Source organism: Crinia signifera, chromosome 2 (assembly GCF_055691185.1).
Source record: "Crinia signifera chromosome 2, ASM5569118v1, whole genome shotgun sequence".
Lineage (NCBI taxonomy): Eukaryota > Metazoa > Chordata > Amphibia > Anura > Myobatrachidae > Crinia > Crinia signifera.
In genome coordinates, this window is record NC_139218.1 from 343,991,819 (window position 1) to 344,015,988 (window position 24,170).

The 24,170-nt window shown below is 41.4% G+C and overlaps 2 protein-coding genes across 2 annotated transcripts; both read left to right on the forward strand.

The window, feature by feature from the left end:
- Positions 1-322: 322 nt before the first annotated feature.
- On the forward strand, positions 323-6,117 carry LOC146057859 (keratin, type II cytoskeletal 75-like). The gene is made up of 9 exons (XM_083169635.1): positions 323-930; positions 1,039-1,253; positions 1,676-1,736; positions 1,859-1,954; positions 2,351-2,515; positions 3,869-3,994; positions 4,303-4,523; positions 5,215-5,249; positions 5,358-6,117. Exons 1-9 carry the CDS (start codon positions 391-393, stop codon positions 5,666-5,668), a joined length of 1,770 nt encoding a protein of 589 aa, XP_083025761.1. The 5' UTR covers positions 323-390; the 3' UTR covers positions 5,669-6,117.
- An 8,395-nt stretch (positions 6,118-14,512) lies between these two features.
- LOC146059158 (keratin, type II cytoskeletal 75-like) lies at positions 14,513-21,253 on the forward strand. The gene is made up of 9 exons (XM_083171279.1): positions 14,513-14,998; positions 15,140-15,354; positions 16,269-16,329; positions 16,416-16,511; positions 17,289-17,453; positions 17,845-17,970; positions 19,503-19,723; positions 19,857-19,891; positions 20,429-21,253. Exons 1-9 carry the CDS (start codon positions 14,513-14,515, stop codon positions 20,698-20,700), a joined length of 1,677 nt encoding a protein of 558 aa, XP_083027405.1. The 3' UTR covers positions 20,701-21,253.
- Positions 21,254-24,170: the final 2,917 nt, after the last annotated feature.

Here is a 24,170-nt window from a genome sequence, read left to right on the forward strand (position 1 = left end):
TATATCATCTATATGTTTATCTATCTTGTCATTCTATCGTATAAATGACAGTTATTTTCATATATAAAATATGGGATGGGAGAGTTAATGTTGTCTTTAGAACAATTGCTGACATGTAACAGTCAGGAGTCTAGAAGGGGTGAAGGAATTCACACAGACAACAAGCTATTGCATATTCTGTGCACTACAGATAATAGAGGTGTGCGTTAATCAGATGAGCTCAGTGTTTAGATTGCTGCAGGGCATGCCAAACCCATTATTGCGGTAAGATGATACATACACGTCCTGGACCAAACCCACAGACTGGGACAAATAAAAAGGTGAGTTTCATGAGCCGTTCACTCTGCCTCTCTCTCTGCTCATCCTCAGCATCACACTTCCAACAGGACCATGTCGATGTCACGCCAAACGACTGTCAGAAAAACCTTCAGTACTGCTTCTGCTGTTCCGTCAGGGGCAAACCGTAACAGCTTCAGCTCTGCATCTATTAATCGATCTGGCGGTGGGGGTGGCAGCCGGGTTAGCTCAGGTAACTTTGGCAGCAGAAGCCTTCACAATGTAGGAACAAACAAAAGAATGTCGCTAAGTTCTCAGTCCCGTTATGGATATGGCTCTGGGTTCGGTGGTGGGTTTGGTGGTGGAGCTGCTAGTGGAGCAGGCTTTGGCATGAGTTCCGGCTTCGGTGCTGGTCAAGGATTTGGTGGTGGACAAGGATATGGTGGTGGACAAGGATATGGTGGTGGACAAGGATTTGGTGGTGGACCTGGATTTCCAGTGTGCCCACCCGGAGGTATTCAAGAAGTTACAGTTAATCAGAGCCTTTTAGCCCCTCTAAACCTGGAAATTGACCCAAGCATTTCAAAGGTACGCACAGAAGAAAGAGAACAGATCAAGACTCTCAACAATAAGTTTGCATCCTTCATTGACAAGGTAAGTTATATCCCTCTTTCATTACCCCCCCCCCCCCCTTGGATTAGATAATCTGCTAAATCCTGACATGATTGAATATTAACAATCTGTTCTTGTGTTGCCATGTAGGTGCGTTTCTTAGAACAACAGAACAAAGTACTGGAAACCAAATGGAGCCTTTTGCAAGAGCAGGGAGTCAAAACAGTTAAAAATAATATCGAGCCCCTCTTTGAAACCTACATTAATAGACTGCGAAGGCAGCTAGATGGAATAGGAAGTGACAAATCCCGCTTGGATGCAGAACTAAGACAAATGCAGGATGCTGTCGAAGATTTCAAGAACAAGTAAGTGTAGAAGTCACCTGTTTGCATGCTAATTAGTCCATCCCAAAATATTTTCTTGACAAACTGTAGATGCCGATAACTTTTCAAAAATTAACATTCTAGAATTTAAATTAACATTTATTTCTGACTTGTTCCTAATAATAATGGGGAGTCTTATTTCACTCATCTGGCAGCTAGACAAAAGAGAAAGAAGGATAAATCTAGATCATTTTATTAGGAATCTTACGCAATGTCTATTATAATAATGGTTTCAGAATTAATCTCTAGCCGGCGATTTTGGTAAAAAATCAATTGTATTGTTATTGAAGTTACATCAAGTAAAATCATTGCATGCCATCAGTGGTAAGGACAACTTTAAACTTGATGTGTATTGGTCGTGTATGATGCTATCATCATCTTCATGATATTTTCTCTTTAAAAAGATATGAAGAAGAAATTAACAAGCGCACAGCAGCAGAGAATGAATTTGTGGTGCTTAAAAAGGTAATTATATAAACAATGTCCCAGGTAGATCACAGATTGACAGCTTTGTAGGCATTGAAAAGCTACTGTACTGTATGTGCTCTGTGTAACATGTAGTCATGTCAATAATTGTGTTGCCTTAGGATGTGGATGCTGCCTACATGAACAAAGTAGAGCTGGAATCCAAGGTGGATGCTCTGAATGATGAGATCAACTTCTTGAGGGCGTTGTTTGAAATGGTAATTGTAATACGCTATTCACTATGTACTGCGTGGACACGGTTAACAGTTATAATTGTTATTTATGATTCTGTAAATAACTGGAATCCAGTACAGAACTAGGTTCAGACTGGCCAATCCCATAATGTTAGGCAATCCCAGACTCGTTTAACCACTAGAGAGGGAGACAGTTAAAAAAAAAAAAAAAAATAACAGGAATAGGTTCTAAAATATGTCTCATGGCTATTTCAGCATAAAGAATATTGGCTTGTCACAGTACTTATAGTTCAGGATTGTTATATTTATATATATATAATTTATTTTTTATTTTTTTGCTGAGCCATTATCATTACTCAGTTAACATAAATAACATATCTGACCTACATGAACTAATCAAATTATCTATGATTATTTTAGGAAATCAACCAGATGCAATCACAGATATCAGACACACAAGTTGTTTTGACCATGGACAATAACAGAGCTTTGGACCTTGATGGCATCATTGCTGAGGTCAAGTCTCAGTATGAGGAAATCGCCAATAGAAGCCGTCAAGAAGCTGAGTCCTGGTATCAAACCAAAGTGAGTACTTATTATGGTAGTTATCAATTATCTACTGTACAGTATATGACCATTATGGAATGTTTTGATAACATCACTTTGATTTTGGAATTATATGGTCTTCAGAAGACTGTATCTTATACATTGGGTCATAACCAACGGAGGTTGCAGTGCCATCCATACAATGCAGAGGGGAACATGTAAACATACATGTTATCATACAGTGCAGTATATGTAATAGTATTAAGCCTGCTAATGCATTGAAAGCAAGTTGATGTAGTTTCACTTGCTGCCAAAAGATGGCAGTGTTTCATGGACACTAGACAATAGATATATGAAATATATATGTGTTATCTGGTTCCCCCGGGGATCGGCTGCACTGAATGTATCTGGAGCCATGAGACTTCACACACTGCTTCTATTCCAGCCCCCAGACTCCCATTGGCTAAATTCACAGGAGTCTGGGGGTGGGCTCGGGAGCATGTGGAACCATATGCTGATTCCCGGGGGCCGCATGGTGCTAGATACAGTCACTGCACTTGACCCTGGGGAGAACCAGACAGCACATTTATTATGTACATAATAACATGTATGGTTAATTATGTGCACAAAGATGTTCCCCCTTACACTATGTTGTCGGTGCTGATGCCCCAGATGTGGCAGCAGCCACTGGTCATAATGTATTCTTTTGACTATATTACATACAATGGGGAAATTTACTAAAATGTGAGTTTTATTTCTGAAGGGATGTTGCTATGGGCAACCAAACAGATCCTGTATATTATCTTCTAGAGGGTGCTAAAAAAAATAAGAAGTAGATTCTGATTGGTTGCCCATAGCAACATCTCATGTGAAATAGAACTCCCATCTCAGTAAATTTCTCCCAATGTGTATCCTAAAAATAGGGGGGGAAATAAGTGAGAACTGCAGTTTAACAACAGCAGTAGACTCAAGAAAATGACAGGAAACAAAACTATCCTTAATAATAATTGACAATAATGGTGTGTACACACGGCAGATCCTGCCGTGAGATGCGAGTCCCGACGCGATCAGATCGCATCGGGACTCGCATCTCACGGCATGCTAGAGGGGCACAATTTAGACTATAGAGTGCAGATCTGCACTCTATAGTCTTGTCTGCCCTCTCTATCTGGCTGCCGCTATGCGCTCACACGGGAGCGTGCATCGGCAGCGCATCGGGCTCGCAAGCCCTAAAAAGGCATGTGATTTGCATGCGATATGGCTTCCGATGTTCCCTATATCGGGAACATTGAAAGCCAAATCTTACCATGTGTACACACTATTACTGTACTCTATGTGAACTAAATAAACCTTTTATTACCTCACCATCCTTATTCTTTATTTTGTCTGCAGTACGAGGAGCTCCAGGTCTCTGCTGGAAGACACGGTGATGATCTCAGGAACACAAAGACTGAAATCTCAGAGCTAAACCGTATGATTAACAGACTGCGCTCTGAAATCGACAACGTGAAAAAACAAGTAGGTGAAATAGCTCTAGGGATTAAAAAAAAAGTGTCTTTGTGAATACTTCCCTTGAAGCAGAGGGGTAATTATAGTATGACATTGTCTCAGCATTTACTGTCTGCCAGGAAGAATTTATTAAGGAACATAAATGCAGGCCCATAAACCTGGATTGGCATCTTTGTTGTCTCAAAAACTTTCAGATTTGAAGCAACCTTAAATGGATGAAAGGAGCATAATATTTTTGGCAGAAGTTATTACATTTTGTACTCATGTATGCATTGAAACAAACTCTACATGATGTTCCTGTTTCGTTATTAAAACAGTGTGCCAAGCTGCAGAGCTCTATTGCTGAGGCCGAGGAACGCGGGGAGCTTGCAGTGAAGGATGCCAAGCAAAAGCTTACCGAGCTAGAGGACGCCCTACAGAAGGCCAAGCAGGACATGGCTCGCCAGCTGCGTGAATACCAGGATCTGATGAATGTTAAGCTGGCTTTGGATATTGAAATCGCCACCTACAGGAAACTGCTGGAAGGAGAAGAGAGCAGGTAACTGGCATTGGAGCTTCAGCAATATAACATACAAGATAAATATTGTCAGTAACTAATAATGGATTACTATGAAAATTTTATATATGTCAGGCAACTGTGAAATGAATCCTCTGTGCTGATGTGGAATTACCGGAAAGATTGGGAACAAAAACAAAATTAAAACCAATCAACAAAACGGGCCCGACTGCTTCTAAAGTCGGGCCCGACTGCTTCTAAAGTCGGGCCCATTCTGTTGATCTGCCTCTTCGATGCTGTCGGCAAAAACAGCATTTAATAGGCTGTCGCCGCTATTTCCCCCAAATCGCAAATAGCAGCTAGGATTGAATACCCCCCCCCCTTAGCGACCGTTTCCACAAATGCAGATTTGGCTTTTCAAAGTCCCGGAGGATTGAATAGGTGCTGGACAATATTTCTGAGTATTGGAAATATCGGAAAACGTTGAATACCACAGGAAACAAGATGTGGTTCTAGATATTATATATATGACAGCACAGAATGTCAGCTGTGAGCTACTAGCCAATGAGAATCCTCAGAACATTATTATAAGGTAGAATATTAAAATAACCCATTATAACGGGTTATCACAACATCACAGTTATCTTTAACATAATATATAATGTATTTAATATCATCGATCTATAATATATGAAGACATTTTTATATTAATTTATTAATTCTTTATTTACAGGTTGTCAGGAGAAGGTGTTTTACCTGTAAATATCTGTAAGTTTATTCTGTTTACTCACATGCGTGAATGTTTTATATACTGTATATGTTAATGTTCAGGCTTACTGACCATATTCTGAACTGGTTTGTTTTTTGTTTAAATAGCTGTCGTAAGTTCAACCTATGGTACCAGTGGCGGTTCAGGCTACAGTTATGGAGGAGGAGCTGGAGGTGGAAGTGGATTCGGTGCTGGCTATGGATCTGGAGGTGGAAGTGGATTCGGTGCTGGCTATGGAGCTGGAGGCGGAAGTGGATTTGGTGCTGGTTCCGGAAGCGGATATGGCATGGGCGGAGGTGTAGGTGGAGGAAATTTCAGTTCTAACAGTGGAAAAATGTCAAACTTTGGCTCAGGAAGTGGTAACAGCTCAAGTGTGAAAATCTTGTCAACAACCTCTTCAAGTTCTAGGAGGTATTAAAATGTTAAAACATTGCCCCATGGCAGATACAGTATCGCATGGTCACCTAATGCTACTTTACACATCATGGGCTGAGATCCTAACAATGCTCTGTATTAAGTTGTTACAGTGTTCAGGCTAAGCATGAGACCTCATGGATATGGTTTTTGTATCACAAAAGATACATATTGTATTAATTAACACTACATGAGTCTAACTTGATCTATGCCATTCACAACCAATATAAAAATGAAGAGTTTCAGAAACTCTTTGCTTGTTTACTGACCTACTATTCTTTAACATTGGCCTTTCAACCAGTAGGATAATTCATCCATTTCTTACTTGATAACTTGTCAGATGTGTTTCATGCTTCTATAAAGCAGAATGTGTAATTTAGCTGTCGCTTAAGTTTAATACTCTTAAATGTCTTATATACTCTGTAATAAACTGCAATCATTCTTAACACCGTATTCCTGACTTCTGCTGTTTTTTCAAAGGAGAAATGTGAAATCATTATAGAAGTGTGGGCTACATCCGGGTATTATGGTGTGACAATGGGCCTTATTCTAGTTCACTCTTTCTGACAAAATCCTTCTTAGATGGACAAAACCATGTGCACTGCAGGTGGGGCAGATGTAAAATGTGCAGAGAGAATTAGATTTGGGTGAGTTATTGTTTCTGCGCAGGGTAAATACTGGCTGCTTTATTTTTACACTGCAATATAGATCTCACTTTAGTAAAACCCCACCCAAATCTAATTCTCTCTTCACAAGTAACATCTGCCCCACCTGCAGTGCACATGGTTTTGTCCATCTAAGAAGGATTTTGTCAGAAAGAGTGAACTAGAATAAGGCCCAATATGCCTATAGGGTTGGCTGTAGTAGAACTTATTTGTCTTATGGTTGCACTGATTCCTTAAGGTTAACAAACTCTAAGCAGTGATTATATATAGACACATTTCCTTTAGTTTAATGAATACTGTGTACTCTAGTAGTCATGAAACATAATGTAATTGTAATACAAAAGAATATTCAAAAATGGTTGAGTGTGTTAGATTTTTGTCTCAAAGTAAAAGACCATTTTGAATCCCCCCCCCCCCCCCCTCACCCAATTCAGCCATTCCCCTATACACCAATGTGCACCTACACCATTGCTGTTATTTTACAGGGATTCGCAGATTTGTTTAATCGAAAAATCATATGTGTGAACATGAAAGTGCCCATCCTATAAGTAGAATATTAATAAATGTGCAAATTGGCTTATCGTTACTACACGCTAGTAATCTACAGCACAGATTGATCTGGGAAATACAACTTGTTGGACAATTCGATTCACCAATTCTGATCAGTTTTTGGTTGGAATTGGTGATCGGAGAAACCCATACATTGCAAATCTTTTTACAAGGAGGATTTAGGGGTAACTCCTAATAGATTGCTCTCAATTTATATATACAGCATTGGTAAGTGCTATTATCATGTAGCCTTACAGTGGAAAATTATACAGTATTATATATACCCAGACTGGGTGCTGTTATCATGCATTTTAGGAACCCCCGGTATCAGAGAAGCCTTCCCGAGGCCTCAAGGCTTATATTTTTTTGCTAAATATATGTAACTATATAAAGATCTCTGAATTACCTTCTATTATTTTGGGGTTTAAAATCTTATTACTAGTGTGCTGCTTTTCAGCACCTGAGGGACATTATTAATTTGATTGATCAGCTCTCAAACTATTTCGGTATTATTACACAATCAACTGCAAAATGCAGAATTCCCCCAACTCATTGCTGATGTACGGATCCCGATACACTACTAGCTAGCATAGCACTCAGAAGGGGATTGGTACGAAAACCCGGTGGTCAGAATCCCGGCGTTCAAAATCCTGATGCCATAATCCCGACCGCCGAAATCCCGACAAGGGGGGTTGTGGATTGCCCCCCCTTGTGGGCTCGCTGCGCTCGCCACACAGCGGGCCCGGTGCCTCGCTATGCTCGACACTCTAATTTATTCATAGAGGGAGAAAGTGTCGGGATTTCGACGGTTGAGATTCTGGCGTCGGGATTTTGACCGCCGGGATTCTAACTGCATCCTCTCAGAAGACCTTTATATTTGGGTTTGTGCAAGTTAAAAACCTTTATTTCTGATAAACCAATTTAGCCTAGATATTACTACTTTGAGTTTCAATATGCTTTAAAATGAAATCAGAATTATGTAAGCAAACAACCAACAGATGTCAGTATATAAAATATCAAGGATTAACAGAAGTTATCATGATTTAACAGGCTTATTACACTGTTCATGCTTATCCCGCACCTTTATACGATTTATAAGAAATCTAATACAGTATACAGAACTGCAAGGTTTATAGGACATTATAATATACTAGCAGGGGCGGATTGGGACCCCAATCCAGCCTGGGAGAACAATCGTACAGCTGCCCGGTGGGGGGGGGATGTGCCATCCTTGGATGTAATGCGGTAGTTTGCGGTGTATGTAATTTTTTGGGGGGGAGGGGCGGTGGTTTATGTAATGCGGGGGGGTTTGGCGGCCGTGGATTTAATGTAATGGGGGGGGCGCGGTGCCTGTAATGTATATTCACAGGGGACGGAGGACGGAGGAGGGGAAGGGGGTGAGATGCTGCTGTTGCTAGCGCCGCTATCTGTCACACAGTGTGATAGACGCTGCGGGCGAAGCCATGAGCCGACACTCACGAGCTCCACAAAGCACCATGGGAGGAGCTTCACGCGTCCGGGCTTCTACAGCAGCCCGACTGCCGCCATTTTGGATTAGGGCAAAATGCTGGAGCCGCGGCCGCTAACCTCTGAGACTGCGGTCACCCTGTCCGCTGCCCAGCCAGGGAGGGAGAGTGGCCTGGCCAGCCCAATTCTAATGTTTTTTGGTCCGGCCCACCGGAAATGTCCCGGTTTCCCGGTGGGCCAATCCGCTCCTGTATACTAGTAAGCCTGCTCAAACCAAATGCTTTGAAAGCTAGTCTGCTACAGTACCTTGTTATTGCCTCTGTGTTTGTTCATGTTTGACAGAAAAAGAGATCTAGTTTCACTCGCTGCCAACAGTTGGCAGTGTTTCGGAGACACGCAATCAGACACTAGACAAATATATATATAATTTATTGACATTTGATTATATAGTGCTCACATAAACTACTGTACTTTATAATTGGGAACATTTGCAGTAATATTGCAAGAATGAATATTAGAAAACAGATCATTCCTGAATATTGGTGACATCTGTTGGGAAACTGTTCATAACGAGTTGACAAGATATAATGACGGTGCTTACAAACTTCTCTTGTGGCATGGACCACCATTACTCAGGGTCCCATTTGCTTCAATCACCCTGCATCCAATGGACCAGTGCTCTGCAGGCTATCTGCTCCTCTTACTGGCTTTGTAAGTCTCATGTATGCAGAAGGCTCTTTTGCTGTGTATTTCTCTCCTCCTTATAAGTTTAGAAGATTTGCAGCGATTTGCTTGTGGATGCAGGTTGCTCCTCTGTGTATCCTGCGGCTCTCCTCTGTCACTCTGCTGCTCATCTCCTCTTCTTCAGATTCTAGCACAAATAAGCAATATTTTTTAAATGTAATACATTAGTGATAAAACAACAAAGATCAAATCCTATTTTAAATATGGTGCTGTCTCCTCTGTTAGATAATACATATAAACTATATATTTAGGAGGATCGTTTATTTTCATGTACACATACTGTAGTACTTACTTGTCTACCCTCCTGGAAACTTCAGGAATCTCCCAATTTGTGGCATAGTCCCCCACAGCCCTGAAGTGTAGGTGGCTCTCCTGCACCTAGCCTGCTTCCTATTGGGCAGGATTGTATGTTACTCACTGCCAATTGTGAGAGCTGTGGGAAGGGGGCAGGGTCTAACAACTGGATTGCGTAATGATTTTGGCTCGATAACTGGATCACGTAAAGCTTATCATAAAGGTTCCCTTACATAAAAACATTTGTCTCACATTATCGCAAAAGGGTGACATGGAAAAGGCATGAGTTATTTCTCCTATATTCCTTGAGCCCACCCTGCTATTGCCCCAGCCCACTTGCCATGATGGTTAATAGGCTGTCCCTAACAACCCAACCTGACCTCCCCCACCATTCATTGCACCATCTGACAAGTTGACCTCTTCTAATGACCTGCACCAAAAAATATGATGAAGAGGAGCCAAAAAAAAAATAAAGAAGCTGCTTTGCTGTGAAGCTGTTTCTCCATCACAGATATCCTGCAGCTTCCACTGGAAACCTGTCCAACTGACCCCTGCCAACTGCCCAGCCATATGATCATCATAGCTGAAGCCCAGGGGTGTCCCCGGTGATCCTGGGTGGTGAGCACCGGGCTGATGGCAATAAATTGGAACACAAGATTTTTTACACAATGCGCTGGATGGAGGTCAGCAGCCAACACTACTGTATAATAGAAGAGGTCTGACAAAACTCTTCCAAACAGATACAGACAATACAGAATTTGATAGTGTTTGAGGCGCTCAACCCAAGAGCTTAGAGTGACACTTACACATAAATTGCAAAATGTCCTTTATGTCCAAGTACTCCTAAAGAACAATGTAAATAAATGTTCTTTTTCTGCAGGTACTGACAGACTCCTTGACTTACAGTATAACTCTTTCTGGAATACAAAGAATATCCAATAGTGCAACACCTTCAATTCAAGGGAAGAAATTTATTCACACATTGCACTCACATTACAAAGAAATTAAAACAGCATGTAACACCCGATTTGTGATAAAATGAAGATCACAATACGCCAGATTCAGGGTCTCACCACCCAACTTCCTAGAACGATTAACAGGGAATTCCGGAATCTCCACAGTAAATCGGTCACAAAGTGCAAGTGCAGGAAGCCTTCACTCCAAAGAGAGTGCGATTGTGCGGCATCAACTTCTCCTACTGCCAGGGATTAGTCAGCTCTATGCATTTCGGACTTCACCAGAAGCAACTGCAGAAAAAGAAAATTAATTTACATTGTTATTTAGGAGTACTTGAACATAAAGGACATTTTGCAGTTTATGTGTAAGTGTCACTCTAAGCTCTTGGGTTGAGCGCCTGAAACACTATCAAATTCTGTATTGTTGGTATCTGATGGCATTAAATTGTAAAAAAAATTGAATAATAAATAAATATGGATGAGGGACAGTAGAGGAAAAATAGACAGATGGATGGGAGGGGCATACACAGACAGATATGGCTGATCAGGGTGCAGGTGATGCAGCTTATATGGCGCATAGAGGCTTAGGGGAGGAGAGGCTTGAGGGGGGGGGGGGCTAAATGCAATGTCACTGCACCCTGTATTATTATTTTTTTTTTTTTATATATTCTTAATTACTGCTGCAGTGCTGGGTTTGGGGCCCAGCAATGTACTTACAGGGAGGGAGGCAGGAGGCTTTTCTTTACAGAAGAGTACCAGCATGGGCCAGATGGAGGTTTGGTGCTGGCTACACTTACCCAGACTTTTGGTCTTTAGCCAAAGTGAACCCCTTGGCAAGTAGCTTGCAGGCAGGTTCAGGGCTCTGGCAAAGGTAAGGGGTCACAGCAACATGGTGCGCCAGGGAGCTGGGCTCATATATCCTGCACTGGGTCCCAGATAATGTGGAGAACAGCCCCTGGAGTGCTGGTGGCGGTGGCAGGATGAAGATGGGTGAATGTGATACTGGGCAGGTATAGGGGGAGAGATGGTGGGCAGGAGGGGAGGACAGATGCTGGGCAGGAGTGGGGGGCAGATACTAGGCAGGGAGATGGGGGACACGACAGATGATGGGCAAATAGGGGGGGGGGCAGATAATAGGCAGGGAAAGGGGAGGCATATGTTGGGAAGGGAGAGGGGACAGATACTGGGCAGTGAGATCAGAGGAGCATGCGTTATGCTCCTCAAATCAGTGGCTCATCTAACTCCTCCAATCACAGCTCGGCAAATGCTGTCCTGAAACCTAATGCTGAGATCAGGGGGAGGAGCTTGGCACCACAGTGTGGAAGGTACAGGGACTTCCCCTGCTGCTACTCTCTGATGTAAGCCCTCCTGACCATACTGCTGCTCTCAGCTTCCAATCCCTCACTCCCCTCTGCTGCCGGCACCACTGCCTGTCATACATGTGACAGGTGCAGCCATCAGCACCGCACATCCCTGCACACAGTGGCAAAGTCGCAAAGCAGGGAGATTGCCTATACAGCCAGGCCCTGCACTCTCCTGATGTGGCAACACACCCAGATATATATATATATATATATATATATAAATATATATATATGATATATTGCACCACGTAATAGTATCTACATACATTATTTGCTGTTTCGCAAGGAAATGTTAAATGTGTTCCCCGAAAGCAGGTAACAAAGTAAGTAAGTAAGTAAGTTTAATTTATATAGCGCACTTTCTCCAACAGGACTCAAGGCGCTTTACAGACATTAAAAACAATGCACATAATACAGAGGTTCAATCTACAGAAGTGATTCAATCTATGGAAACAATCTCTCATACCACATGGCATAGTTCATATTATAGTATATTATGGGAAACGTAGATAAAGAAACAATAGTGCAGGTAACCTTTTTAAATCAAGGATATTTAATACACAATTGCGCTTACAATACAAAGTCAAGGTCAATGGCAAAAACAAGGAATTCCCTTAATATCAAATTGTATCATCATAGTTACTGTGCATGGCGAGTGCAGGGTGTGAGAGTGGTCCACTTTTCTGAGAGCCGGGAGTCTCTCGTCAAAATCAAACTATCCTCTATATCAAAGAGTTTAGATAGAACTGAGTAAAGTAGGAGTTAAGCCTTTGTGTTTTTAAAGTGCAAATGAAAAGTTATTTCTGTTTAGCTTTGCATTTTAGCTGATAGCATCATGTTAGTAAAAGAGAATGCTGTTTCTCAGCTAAATATTGTGTCACTAAGTTCATTCCACAACCCACCCATCTTTAATGTACAGTATACACCTCTTATTGTTCTTTGCCATAGCCACACCCTATGGGATCATGGTTTTCACCTAGACACTAACATGTATGGCACAATACTGACTTTATCCTATAATCAAGCATACTTTTACACATCAATCAATCAATCAACCAACCAACCAACAGATCAAGCCAATGTCAATATCTGTTTTAGTCACATGAGTCATCTGCTATATTACAGTATTCTTGTAAGCAATGGCTGCTAAAATGTCAGATTTTAAGACCACATTGTTTCATGTGTTTTTGGTTGAATTGTCCAGTACTGGTGGTTTACTCTAGGTCTAGGATTTTGACCAATCATATTTATAATCTTATTTTGGCTTTATCGCTAGGAACCAAATAAATAAAAATCCATATATGTCACATTGTATCAATTATTTTACCTCCTGGGTGATTGCTGGGACTGTGGTTCATGTATACTCATATTGTCATTGTCAATCTCAGAGGCAGAACTCTGGGAGGCGATGGAATCATATGCCGTTGACCTCCTGCTCCCAAGGGGGCATCTATCCTCCCCTACAAGTTTGAATCAGCGAATTGAAAGCCGTCACTATCACTTCTGTAGCTGACTCCCTCTCCTAGCAGGACCATAGACATCACACTCTCTTTATTTAAATATAATATACATAACATACATACATACATACATACATACATACATACACACATGCATAAATATAATTATATAAGGTGTGTGTGCGTAGAGGGGGGGGGGGGTGGCACCATTATTTATCTTGCCCCCAGGCAACTGGGTTGAACTTACACCACTGGTCAATCTGTTATTAGGGATATAATTACATTTAAGGTTGATAACATGTAGTATGCCTCTCAAACAAGTTGTACTTTTCTGAAAAGATGCCAAATTATATACTTAAATAGACAATTGCATACGGGCAGCACTCCAAGTTAGCAACGGAAGCTGAAAGATAAGGTGCCCTCTGTGAGACACAGCCGGTACCCGACGGGCTGTGGACATAGACAGTAGGATGGCGGCACTCTACTTGAAATAACAGGACACAGAAGACCTTGTAGTTCCCGACGTTTCAAGCCTGTAGCAGGCTTTTTATCAAGGTGCAAGAGACAACAGTGTGCAAAAATACAAACATACCTTTATGCTGATCTGAGCCGTCCACCCGCCCCGCGGCGTCCACCCGGCGAGTTTGAATGACGTCACCAGTCGGCGTCAGCCGCTGGGGCCGTGGAGGGATCTCCAGATCTGCCAGTCTGAGTGCGAACAAATTATATACTTAATGTATTGTTTCACTCTATTATTCAGTATATAACTTTTAAATATCAGTACTTCAACAGTAAACATTATCCCAATGATGATATTTATTTATGTTCAGTTGTTACTGCAGCAAGGATAAATATGAATCTTTTTTTGTTTTGTTTTAATATTAGTGCTCTTTGGCCAGCACCCCCTCTTTGTTATTTCAGGGGTTTTTTTTACAGTTATTTCAGGTATTTTAGTTATTTCAGTATTATTACATTCTTATTGTTGTCTTGAAATCACGATGATCACTATCCAATGTGAGCTATTGCTTTCCAGAGTTCCCACTAATTCATCTTAGTCTTGTCTCTTCTTGTTTGTAAAGACAAAAGTTTTTCTAAAATTTAGAAATGGACAATAATTTCCCATACAAGCAGAATTTTTGCACTTTATATTAAAGGTGTGAGTTAATCAGATGAGCTCAGTGTTTGTATTGCTAGGAGGCATACCAAACCCATCATTGATGCAAGATGATGCATCGACAACTCTGTGACCAAACCCTTCTGCTAAGACAGATAAAAAGGGGAGTTTGATCACTGAGCCATTTACTTTGCCTTTCTTCTGTGCTCTACCTCAGCATCAGTTCTAGAGGACCATGTCTGTGAGTCGCCAAACAACATACAGCACCACAAGAAAAGGCTTCAGTGCTGCTTCTGCTGCCCCAACCATGGCAAACAATCGCAACTTCAGCTCATCCTCAGCCACTCGCTCGTGTTATGGAGGTGTAAATAGTGGCCGGGCTAGTTCTGGTGGCTTTGGTAGCTCAAGCCTATACAATTTAACAGGAAACAAAAGAATTTCCAATTCAAGCTTTCAGTCTGGTTATGGAAATGCTTCTGGTTTTGGAGCTGGAAATAGTTCAGGATTTGGAAACAATTCTGGGTTTGGTGTTGGTCAAGGATTTGGTGGAGGTTCTCAATTTCCGGTGTGCCCACCTGGTGGAATCCAACAGGTTACGATTAACCAAAGCCTATTAACACCTCTTAATCTGCAAATCGACCCAGCAATTCAGAAAGTGCGCACAGAAGAGAGAGAGCAAATTAAGACTCTTAACAACAAGTTTGCATCCTTCATTGACAAGGTAAGAACATGCAATCATTATTTATAACAACGAGATCTATTCTCATTTTCCTGTATTACCGGGTTCCCTTTATATCACAATTTATATCGCTGACCTGCTGTTGCTGGATATTTTTTTTTAAGAATCTGGTTATTGTTTTAGGTCAGATTCTTAGAACAGCAGAACCAAGTTCTGGAGACCAAATGGAAGCTTCTGCAAGAGCAGGGAGTCAAGACCGTGAAAAATAATATTGATCCCCTCTTTGAAGCCTACATTAATGGACTGCGGAGACAGCTAGACAGCCTATCTAGTGATAAGGGACGTTTGGATGGTGAATTAAGGCACATGCAGGATGCTGTAGAGGAATTCAAGGCCAAGTAAGTCAACTTATATATCTAAATATACCAATAGAGACTGTGGCTGGTCTGGAAGTACAAAATATATTAAAATGACACTGTAAATACATAATTTTTGTGTAATACAGTTTTCCAAGCCAGGATGTGTGGTACTGTACATCAGCACCAATGACAGTGATAGCTTTAAAGTAGTTTAACCCTTTGAGTTCCAACATGTGCAAAATATCTGCTTAATATGAGAGGGCCGTATTCGAAGAGTTTTTAGTTTAGTTATTGCCGGCAAATGATCTAAAGTCAACAATTGAAGCTTAATTATATATTGTGTCCCAAAAAACAGTAGCTGTGAGTGAGGCTGGCATTTTAAGCAATTATTTTGCACATATCTCACAGCAGCATTGGCACTCAAAGGATTAAGTTATAAAATGGTTAAAAATAAAAAAATTTAAGTAGTTGTTTTTTACACTTACATCTTAGTTGTACATAGGACCTGATTCAAGATGATTTGGAAGGGGTGCAAATTGGCCCTGTACCGTTGTTAGGGGGTGTGCGCATGTCAAGACCCCAGCAAGATGCACATTGCACATCCCGCTGAGCCATCCATTGCAGGGAGGGAAGACCGGGGCAGAAATGGGGATCGCCCATGGGAACGCCTTGTGTTTTAGGGGCGTCCCCATGAAAATGCTGGGCGTTCCGATGGGAACACAAATGGGCCTAGGATGTCAGCGCACGCCCCCTCGTCAGCAGTCACAGAAGGGAATAAAAGTCAGGGGGCAGGTGCTTATCGGGGCGTGTTTCATGGCTTGGTAAGCAGTGATCCTCGCTGCGTCCCAAACCAAGCTGAATAAGTCCCATAGTGAGTTGCAATTTTTATAGTTATATCGCAATAGTAAAGATAATTATCATTAAATAATGTTTTTGTTTCTGCATGCCAACAGATATGAAGATGAAATTCACAAGCGCACAGCTGCAGAAAATGAATTTGTGGTGCTTAAAAAGGTAAATATGAGACAAAAATGGCCACCATCAATTCAATGCTGATAAGATATGCAATGATGTCTGATTCTATTATACTGTATTATTAGGACGTGGATGCTGCCTACATGAGCAAGGTAGAGCTGGAATCCAAGGAGTCTGCACTGACCGATGAGATCAACTTCTTGAGAGCTCTATATGAAGCGGTAATACTCTAGTTATTGCTGATGTACAGTATAACACACTGATATAATATGATAATATATCAACAATGACTATTCATGGCCTTCTTTAATGACCAGTTTCAAAGTGGATGACCAGGGCTACTAACTTGTTTGTGGATGTGTTAGATGTTTGGGTTGTGACATCTACATCATGGCAGATTTTTTAGAAAAAAATGTGAAAGAATTAAAGCAATGAAAATAAGAAGGATCTCAACATCTGTTCATAGAACTTATGAAAGAACATTGCCCAACCCATTCTACCATTCATGACACCACAGCGGGATTCCTTTGTGGTTATACAGTATAAATACCAATGAAATGGATTAAACTATTCACTAAGCAAATGGAAGGGCAGCAGGATTTAAGCTAGGCAGAGGCAGATTTAGTCCTCATATGGCTCTTGTCAAAATAATGGTTTGGCGTCCTCCTCCCTCCCACAATCCATAGCGCAACATTTTTTATGCTGATTGCAGGCAACATCAATAGAGTACTTTGGCGTGTGTACAGTCTACCAATAAATGCTCAGGGATTTTCAGGGATTATGAAAGTGTGGGCAGGTACACTTGATGTTATAACTTCAAGTGGTAGTCATGTAATGCTCCTCTCTTAATAGGGCCCCTTGGGACCTGCGGTGACTTAGGCAGGCTTCTAGGTTGTCTTGTGGAAATTTCACCTTTGAGCTAGCATTAAGGTCAGGGGATCAGATTGTTGACTAGATATACTACTATTAGCATTAATTAATCTTTGTTCTTATTTCAGGAACTTTCCCAAATGCACAGCCAGGTCTCAGACACTTCTGTTGTATTGTCCATGGACAATAACAGAGATCTAAACCTACAGAGTATCATACAGGAGGTCAAAGCCCAGTATGAAGAGATCGCCAACAGGAGCCGGGCAGAAGCTGAGTCCTGGTACCAGAACAAAGTGAGTGCATTTTTTAAATATCACTTTATGATGATTGAGCATCTCCTCCTTCCATATACAGCATTGAATATAGATCTTTGCTATTGATATTTTGATGGAGTGGAACGTATTACTCTGATAAACTCATTGTGTGCTAAAAGGAATCACAGCAACAACATAAAATAGGACGTACTGTACAGTATATAACATGTTTGTATTGCTTTTATGTAAAATTTAGATTTTCAATATTTTAATTTTGAAAAAAAGAGAAGCTACATACAGTACATTACAACAGATTTTTCCAAACATCAGTATTGATGTCTCACACAGATTAGATTATTTAAAATATTAGATCTGATTTCACTCAATTTAAAGTGCCGAATGCTGTAACTGTCTTTTGCTGTGTCTGCAGTACGAGGAGCTGCGGGTCACTGCTGGAAGTCATGGTGATGACCTGAAGAACACCAAGTCTGAGATCTCAGAGCTAAATCGTTTAATTACCAGACTGCGCTCTGAAATCGACAACGTGAAGAAACAGGTAATTGGAATAGTGCTAGGGATTAATACTGAACATGTCAGATAGTAAATACTATTGTTTAGAGAATAAGGGTTATTATACTGCAACAATTTCTGTAGAAATTATTATAGCCTAGAAAACATACCTGGAACAAGAATTAAGCAATTTAGGGGGTTGGTTTTATTAAACAAATAGCAGCAATTTCTTAGAGTGCTTAATTTTTCCAGCATCATAGGCTACTACATTTACTAACAATAATGTCAATAAGTGTTCCATGCCACTCATAGTTTTGAAATAGTCTATGGCTCTAATGAACTTGATTACCATATAGGATAATATATAGATTTGGGAAAATAAAAGGGTATCCTTTCTACCTCAACCAGGTATGTGAAAGTGTACCCGTAGAGGCGCAATACGGAGGAGCTGCTTGACTAAGTAGCAGCTGCAAAATACCAGGTGTGTCAAACCTGGGACAAGAAAACCAAAATTAGGAAAATAAAGGTATGCAGCGCTGTCAAAAATCACAAATGCATTGGATTGACTTTACATAATTTTTATTTTGATAAAATAAATGACAATTTAATACACCATTGGATAAAACATATTAGCATAGGCATAAAATAAGAATACATTTAAAAATTATATTGTTAAAAACAAATGTTTAAACATCCAATATAGGTGTGGAAAAACACCACTGATGCTGCTGGGTGTGTAGGAGTTTCCAGTCCGTCCAGGCTGGTTCGGGCAGATGCCCGAACCAGCCGATACCTGGGCAGATGCCCGAACCAGCAGATGCCTGAGCCAGCCTGGACGGACCGGAATCTCCTACACACCTATGCTAATATATTTAATCCAATGGTATATTAAATTGTCATTTATTTTATCAATATAAAAATTACGTAAAGTCAATCCAATGCATTTGTGATTTTTGACAGCGCTGCATACCTTTCTTTTCCTAATATAAGAATTTGCAATCAATGGCAGAAGTTATCTATGGGCTACAGGATTGCAACCCCTAAATTCTACCACCTTAGCTCATTTCAGTGAGCCAAATGTAGTCCGTGAGACTGCACTGGCTACACTGTGACTGACATTGACTTTCTATTGGAAAACCTACTTGTCAGTCACCCGAATGACAGACAGTCCCATTGGGAGGTGTTTCCTTCCTCCGTGATTGCCAGACTGGGCTTTGATAACCAGAGAGCTGGCTTCCTGTAGGAAGCCACTCCCTTCTTGATTGTCATCCCTAGCTGGTTCTTATAGGCTGCTAACAATGCAGTCCATAGAAGCTGTGGATTTGTGTATGCATGGTACCATCGCTGTTACTGCACATGAGTTTGTACCAGCACCTGTCAGTTACATTGTATATGTGGCGCTACCTAGCCAATGAAGATGATGAGGTAAAAGGGACAAGATGACAAAGACCAGGCAGCACAAGCAGTGGCAGGCTGGCACAGGTCATGTTTTATGTCTTCTTTTTCCCCTTGACCAATGGAAATCTTCATAGTTGTAATATAGATGATCTAATTAAACTTTTATATGTATGAATCTAGATTACCAAAATGCAGGCTGCAATTGCTGATGCTGAACAGCGCGGGGAGCTTGCAGTGAAGGATGCCAAAAAAAAGCTTACTGACTTGGAGGCTGCTCTGCAGAAGGCAAAGCAGGACATGGCTCTCCAAATGAAAGAGTACCAGGAACTGATGAATGTCAAGCTGGCTCTGGATATTGAGATCGCCACCTACAGGAAACTGCTGGAAGGGGAAGAGAGCAGGTAAAAACTGGTTCTTTCTAATAATGACATTATATTTATTGGTAATAATAGCATGTGATTATTCCTGAAAACAGATATTGCTAAAATTATATGGCTATACTGTATGTCTATAATTTTGTTCTATTTTTTTCAGGTTGACTGGAGAAGGTGTTGGGCCAGTAAACATTTGTAAGTTGACTTTGCAGATTAAGGGCCTTATTGTGATACGTTCTCTTTCCACGCGTTTGCATGGGGGAGCAATGTGTTCCTAATGCGCATTTCTGCTCTTGTGCATATGCTGAGTGTGAACTGGCACAGTGAACTGCTAGTTTGTCATCCCATTCACAACTACCAGTGTATCACCGAATGTAGTATAGTTTATCACCGGATGTCAGCTTGCTCTTCCCGTACAGGGAACACAAAAAGCTAAGAAACCAGAGAGAGCCTTAGTTTTGCGTGTACCTTCCAAATCAATGATTTGTCCCCCACACCCAAGGCTGTGAATAGATGTTAATGTAAAACATCCATTCGCAACCATGTGGGGTACTCAGTAAGCAAAGGGGGGAGGGGGTTTTCAGGCATCTGTGCGAGCGGTGGTTGGCGTTTAATCCACACAAAATGTTGCGAAATTCGCAGCGTTGCATGTCGACCAGCATTAGGTCCTAAGTTTGTTATCTGGAGAATCAAGCATACTGTATAACTAACTGTCTATTATTCCTTCAACAGCTGTTATGAGCTCAAACTATAGCACCAGTGGAGCAGGTCACAGTTACGGAGTTGGCAGTGGAAGCGGATATAATGTTGGCAGTGGAAGCGGATTCAGTGTCGGTGGTGGAAGTGGATTCGGTATTGGTGGATATGGCCATGGTGCCATTAGTGGAGGACAAGGAATTGGTGGTGGAAGCTACAGTGTCAAACCATCCGTTGTGTCTGGAAGTGGCAGAAATTCCAGTATGAAAGTTGTAACAACAACATCCTCAACCACCCGGAAGGTTTAGGAACCTACAGTATGGGCTGAAGCATTGTACCCATCCACTGAATATTTTATCATAGAAATTAGACATATGTTTAAAGACGTTAAATTTTTGCTATCAACAACATGTTCTGTATGGGTTAAATTATTGCAAACTTATCCATATAACCCCTTCACCAGAAACAAAAACACAATGATGTGCACTTATTGTTTAGAGCAAAGCAAAGACTGGCTTTGAATAGTATAATGTTCCAGTGTTTCCTAAATCAAGTTCTTATCCCTAACATTGCATGTTTTCTATATCACCTTATTATAGCACAGTTGTGTTAATGACTGACTTGCACATTTTACCAGATTAACAGGTGATATGTATTATTTCACCTGTTTGTGCATGTCAGAGTGCCATGTGGGCTGGATTCTAGAAACACTATTGTAGGGTTTCTCAAATTCAGCCCTCATGGAACCCTAAGAGTGCATGTTTTCAAAGTATCCTCAGGAACTATTAGTACCATCTTTAGATCTGTTGGGTTAAGATGCTCATAGTGGGCACAATCCTCCACTCTGCTGACCTGCTGAAAGTACTGATCCACCAACAGGATGTGCTGAGCGGTGGGCTTGTATGATTGCATATTCAAAATGTCTGATTCCATTCCCTGATCCCCACTGTGACAATCTTGGGATTGGTTGATTGCCCCAATACATCGTTAAGGGCACCTTTAGTCAATTAATATACCTGTGCTCCAGCAATATGATCTATGAAACACGCAATGATAATGTTCCACGAGGACTGGGCTTAAGGAAAACTACACTAGTGTTAGGCACTAGTGTGACTCTCCATGATAGTTTGTGTTTTCTCAACGCCTGAAAATATTGTCTACCTCAAATCTGTGTGTAAAATATAAAATCAGTGCTGATTTTCTGCTTTGTTTATGCTTCTGCTAAAATGCTTTCATTTATGGGACCTGATCAGTAAACTGCAATCATTCTAAAAGTGCTTGTTGTATTTGCATTTTTTTTAGTACCATAATCAGGGCTGGTGCTAGGGTGTTCGGCGCCCCCCTGCACAATATAAAATTGCGCCCTCCCATAAAAAAGGTGTAGAATGCAAGTAACAGTAGTAATTTGTATACACATAATGTGCCTAGTAGCAGCAGTGCCGTAACAAAACATTTCGGTGCCCTGAACCAAAAAGCAATTGGTGCCCACACACACATACTAAAATCAGGGAAGTTTAGGATAATACTTAGCGGGGAAGGGGCGTGGCCACATAATATTACCAATCTACATTACTTTAAACAGTAGTTTCTTTTTTTCACATTTTACCACATGGTAATGCCACTTATACGTATTGTGCAAGCTAAAGCTCCTTAGACACACTGCACAATAAAGAGCCCCTTAGACACAATACTCCAAGATTACAAACACTGTAATGCCTTTTACACACTGTCACACACCGTAATACCATTACACATTACGCCACACACCATAATGTCCACTACATATTATACCACACACCATATTGCCCAATACACATTATGACACACACCATAAGGCCCATTCCATATTATTCCACATAAATGCGCTTAGCTACATTGTCAGGAGTTACATGCTTGTTGCCAGGAGTTACACTCTTGTTGCCAGGAGTTACATGCTCGTTGCCAGAGGTTACATGCTCATTGCCAGGGGGTTTCAGGCTCCTTACCGGGGGTTATATGCTCACTACCACAGTAAATGCATGTTCATTGTCACGGGGTTTACATGTTCGCTGCCATAGGTAGTTACATGCTAGTTGCCCAGGGTGGATTACATGCTTGTTGCCGAGGGGGAGTTACATTCTTCTTGCCCAGGTGGGATAACATGGTGTCAGCAACTCTGAGCCCCTAAGGTGCAGCTCCCTGTCTGCTTATCCCAGCTTCTGATTTGTTTCATTTAAACATCAGGAATCGGATGGCTGGGGATCCAGAGCGGGATAGCTGGTTGAAGGGAACACCTCTTTGACTTGGCATCACCCCACCAAGCTTACTGGGTTCTGCTTGCTTTGTACACCTATATTGCCCCCAGTAGCAGCATCACGTACACATAATGCCTGCAGTAACAGCAACGCTAACATGCATAATGCACCCATTAGCAACACTGCTTCCATGCATAATGCCCGCAGTACCAGCTGTCTTTATACCCATAATGCGTCCAGTAACAGCACCACTAAAATGTGTAATGCCCCCAGGAGCAGCATTGTTTACACATAATGCCTACAGTAACAGCAGCGCTTACATGCATAATGCACCCAGTTACAGCGCTGATTCCACGCATAATGCCCCACAGTACCAGCTGTCCTTATACCCATAATTAGAGGGATAGGTTGTGTCAGTCGCACAAGATGATTAGTGATAATCCGGACCCCTTAATGCATATGGTCATAAGTGATATTATATAGGACCTATAGGGGTGTGCTACCTTTGGACACAACAGTTTAGGACAAGATTTACAGAGAAAGAAAGAATGTCCTTGGTAAGGTGTACCTCGAAGAAAATGTAAAATTTAACTTTTATTAGTACATACTTAAAAGGCTGCGAAATTTATTAAAAATAACATATAACATATACGGGTGGGAAACACACAATATTTAAAAAACTATGGTGGCAGGCAGAGATGGCTATCCAGTATTAATATTAGGCTGATTGATGCAGGCTACCTAAGTCCATGGAGTTATCGCGAAATTGAGAGTAGATCGCGACACTTACTCATGGAGTTATAGATATAAGGTGCCAGGTAGGAGTGGGTTAAAAAACTTCTTCTAACTCCAGTGTGCACATTTCGCGATAACTCCATGGACTTAGGTAGCCTGCATCAATCAGCCTAATATTAATACTGGATAGCCATCTCTGCCTGCCACCATAGTTTTTTAAATATTGTGTGTTTCCCACCCGTATATGTTATATGTTATTTTTAATAAATTTCGCAGCCTTTTAAGTATGTACTAATAAAAGTTAAATTTTACATTTTCTTCGAGGTGCACCTTACCAAGGACATTCTTTCTTTCTCTGTAAATCTTGTCTTATACCCATAATGCCTCCAGTAACAGCACCACTTACACGTGTAAGGCCCCCTGTAGCAGTGCTGCTTACACCTATGATGCCCACCAGTGGCGTAACTATAATTTTTTCGACCCCCTGCCAAAAATGTTGGCAGCGCCCCCCCCCCCAATTATATTATGTTAGTAGCACTCTCCCCTACCCCAAACCCCCCCCACCTTACCCCACCGTACTGCCCCCGCCCCTTACCCCTCCCACATCCGCCACATCCGCTGCTGGTCTTGTCTGCGGTCCAGTCCCGGCTCTCCCAGCTCCTGCTGTTAATGAAAAGGGACACTCAAAAAATGGCTACCCCATACAGCAGACCATTTTTAAGGATGCTAGAGGAGGCCACCGCCTCCTCTAGCATCCACAAAAATGGTCTGCAGAATGGGGGCAGCCATTTTCTGAGTGTCTCTTTTCA

What these genes read in the sequence shown, in the direction of transcription:
- LOC146057859 (XM_083169635.1), top strand. Translation starts at nt 391, where the DNA reads ATGTCGATGTCACGCCAAACGACTGTCAGAAAAACCTTCAGTACTGCT. An exon ending in GTCGAAGATTTCAAGAACAA is followed by an intron (nt 1,254 to 1,675) that starts GTAAGTGTAGAA and finishes CTCTTTAAAAAG; the next exon opens with ATATGAAGAAGAAATTAACA. An exon ending in TCGACAACGTGAAAAAACAA is followed by an intron (nt 3,995 to 4,302) that starts GTAGGTGAAATA and finishes TTATTAAAACAG; the next exon opens with TGTGCCAAGCTGCAGAGCTC.
- LOC146059158 (XM_083171279.1), top strand. Translation starts at nt 14,513, where the DNA reads ATGTCTGTGAGTCGCCAAACAACATACAGCACCACAAGAAAAGGCTTC. An exon ending in TTGCATCCTTCATTGACAAG is followed by an intron (nt 14,999 to 15,139) that starts GTAAGAACATGC and finishes TTATTGTTTTAG; the next exon opens with GTCAGATTCTTAGAACAGCA. An exon ending in TCGACAACGTGAAGAAACAG is followed by an intron (nt 17,971 to 19,502) that starts GTAATTGGAATA and finishes GTATGAATCTAG; the next exon opens with ATTACCAAAATGCAGGCTGC.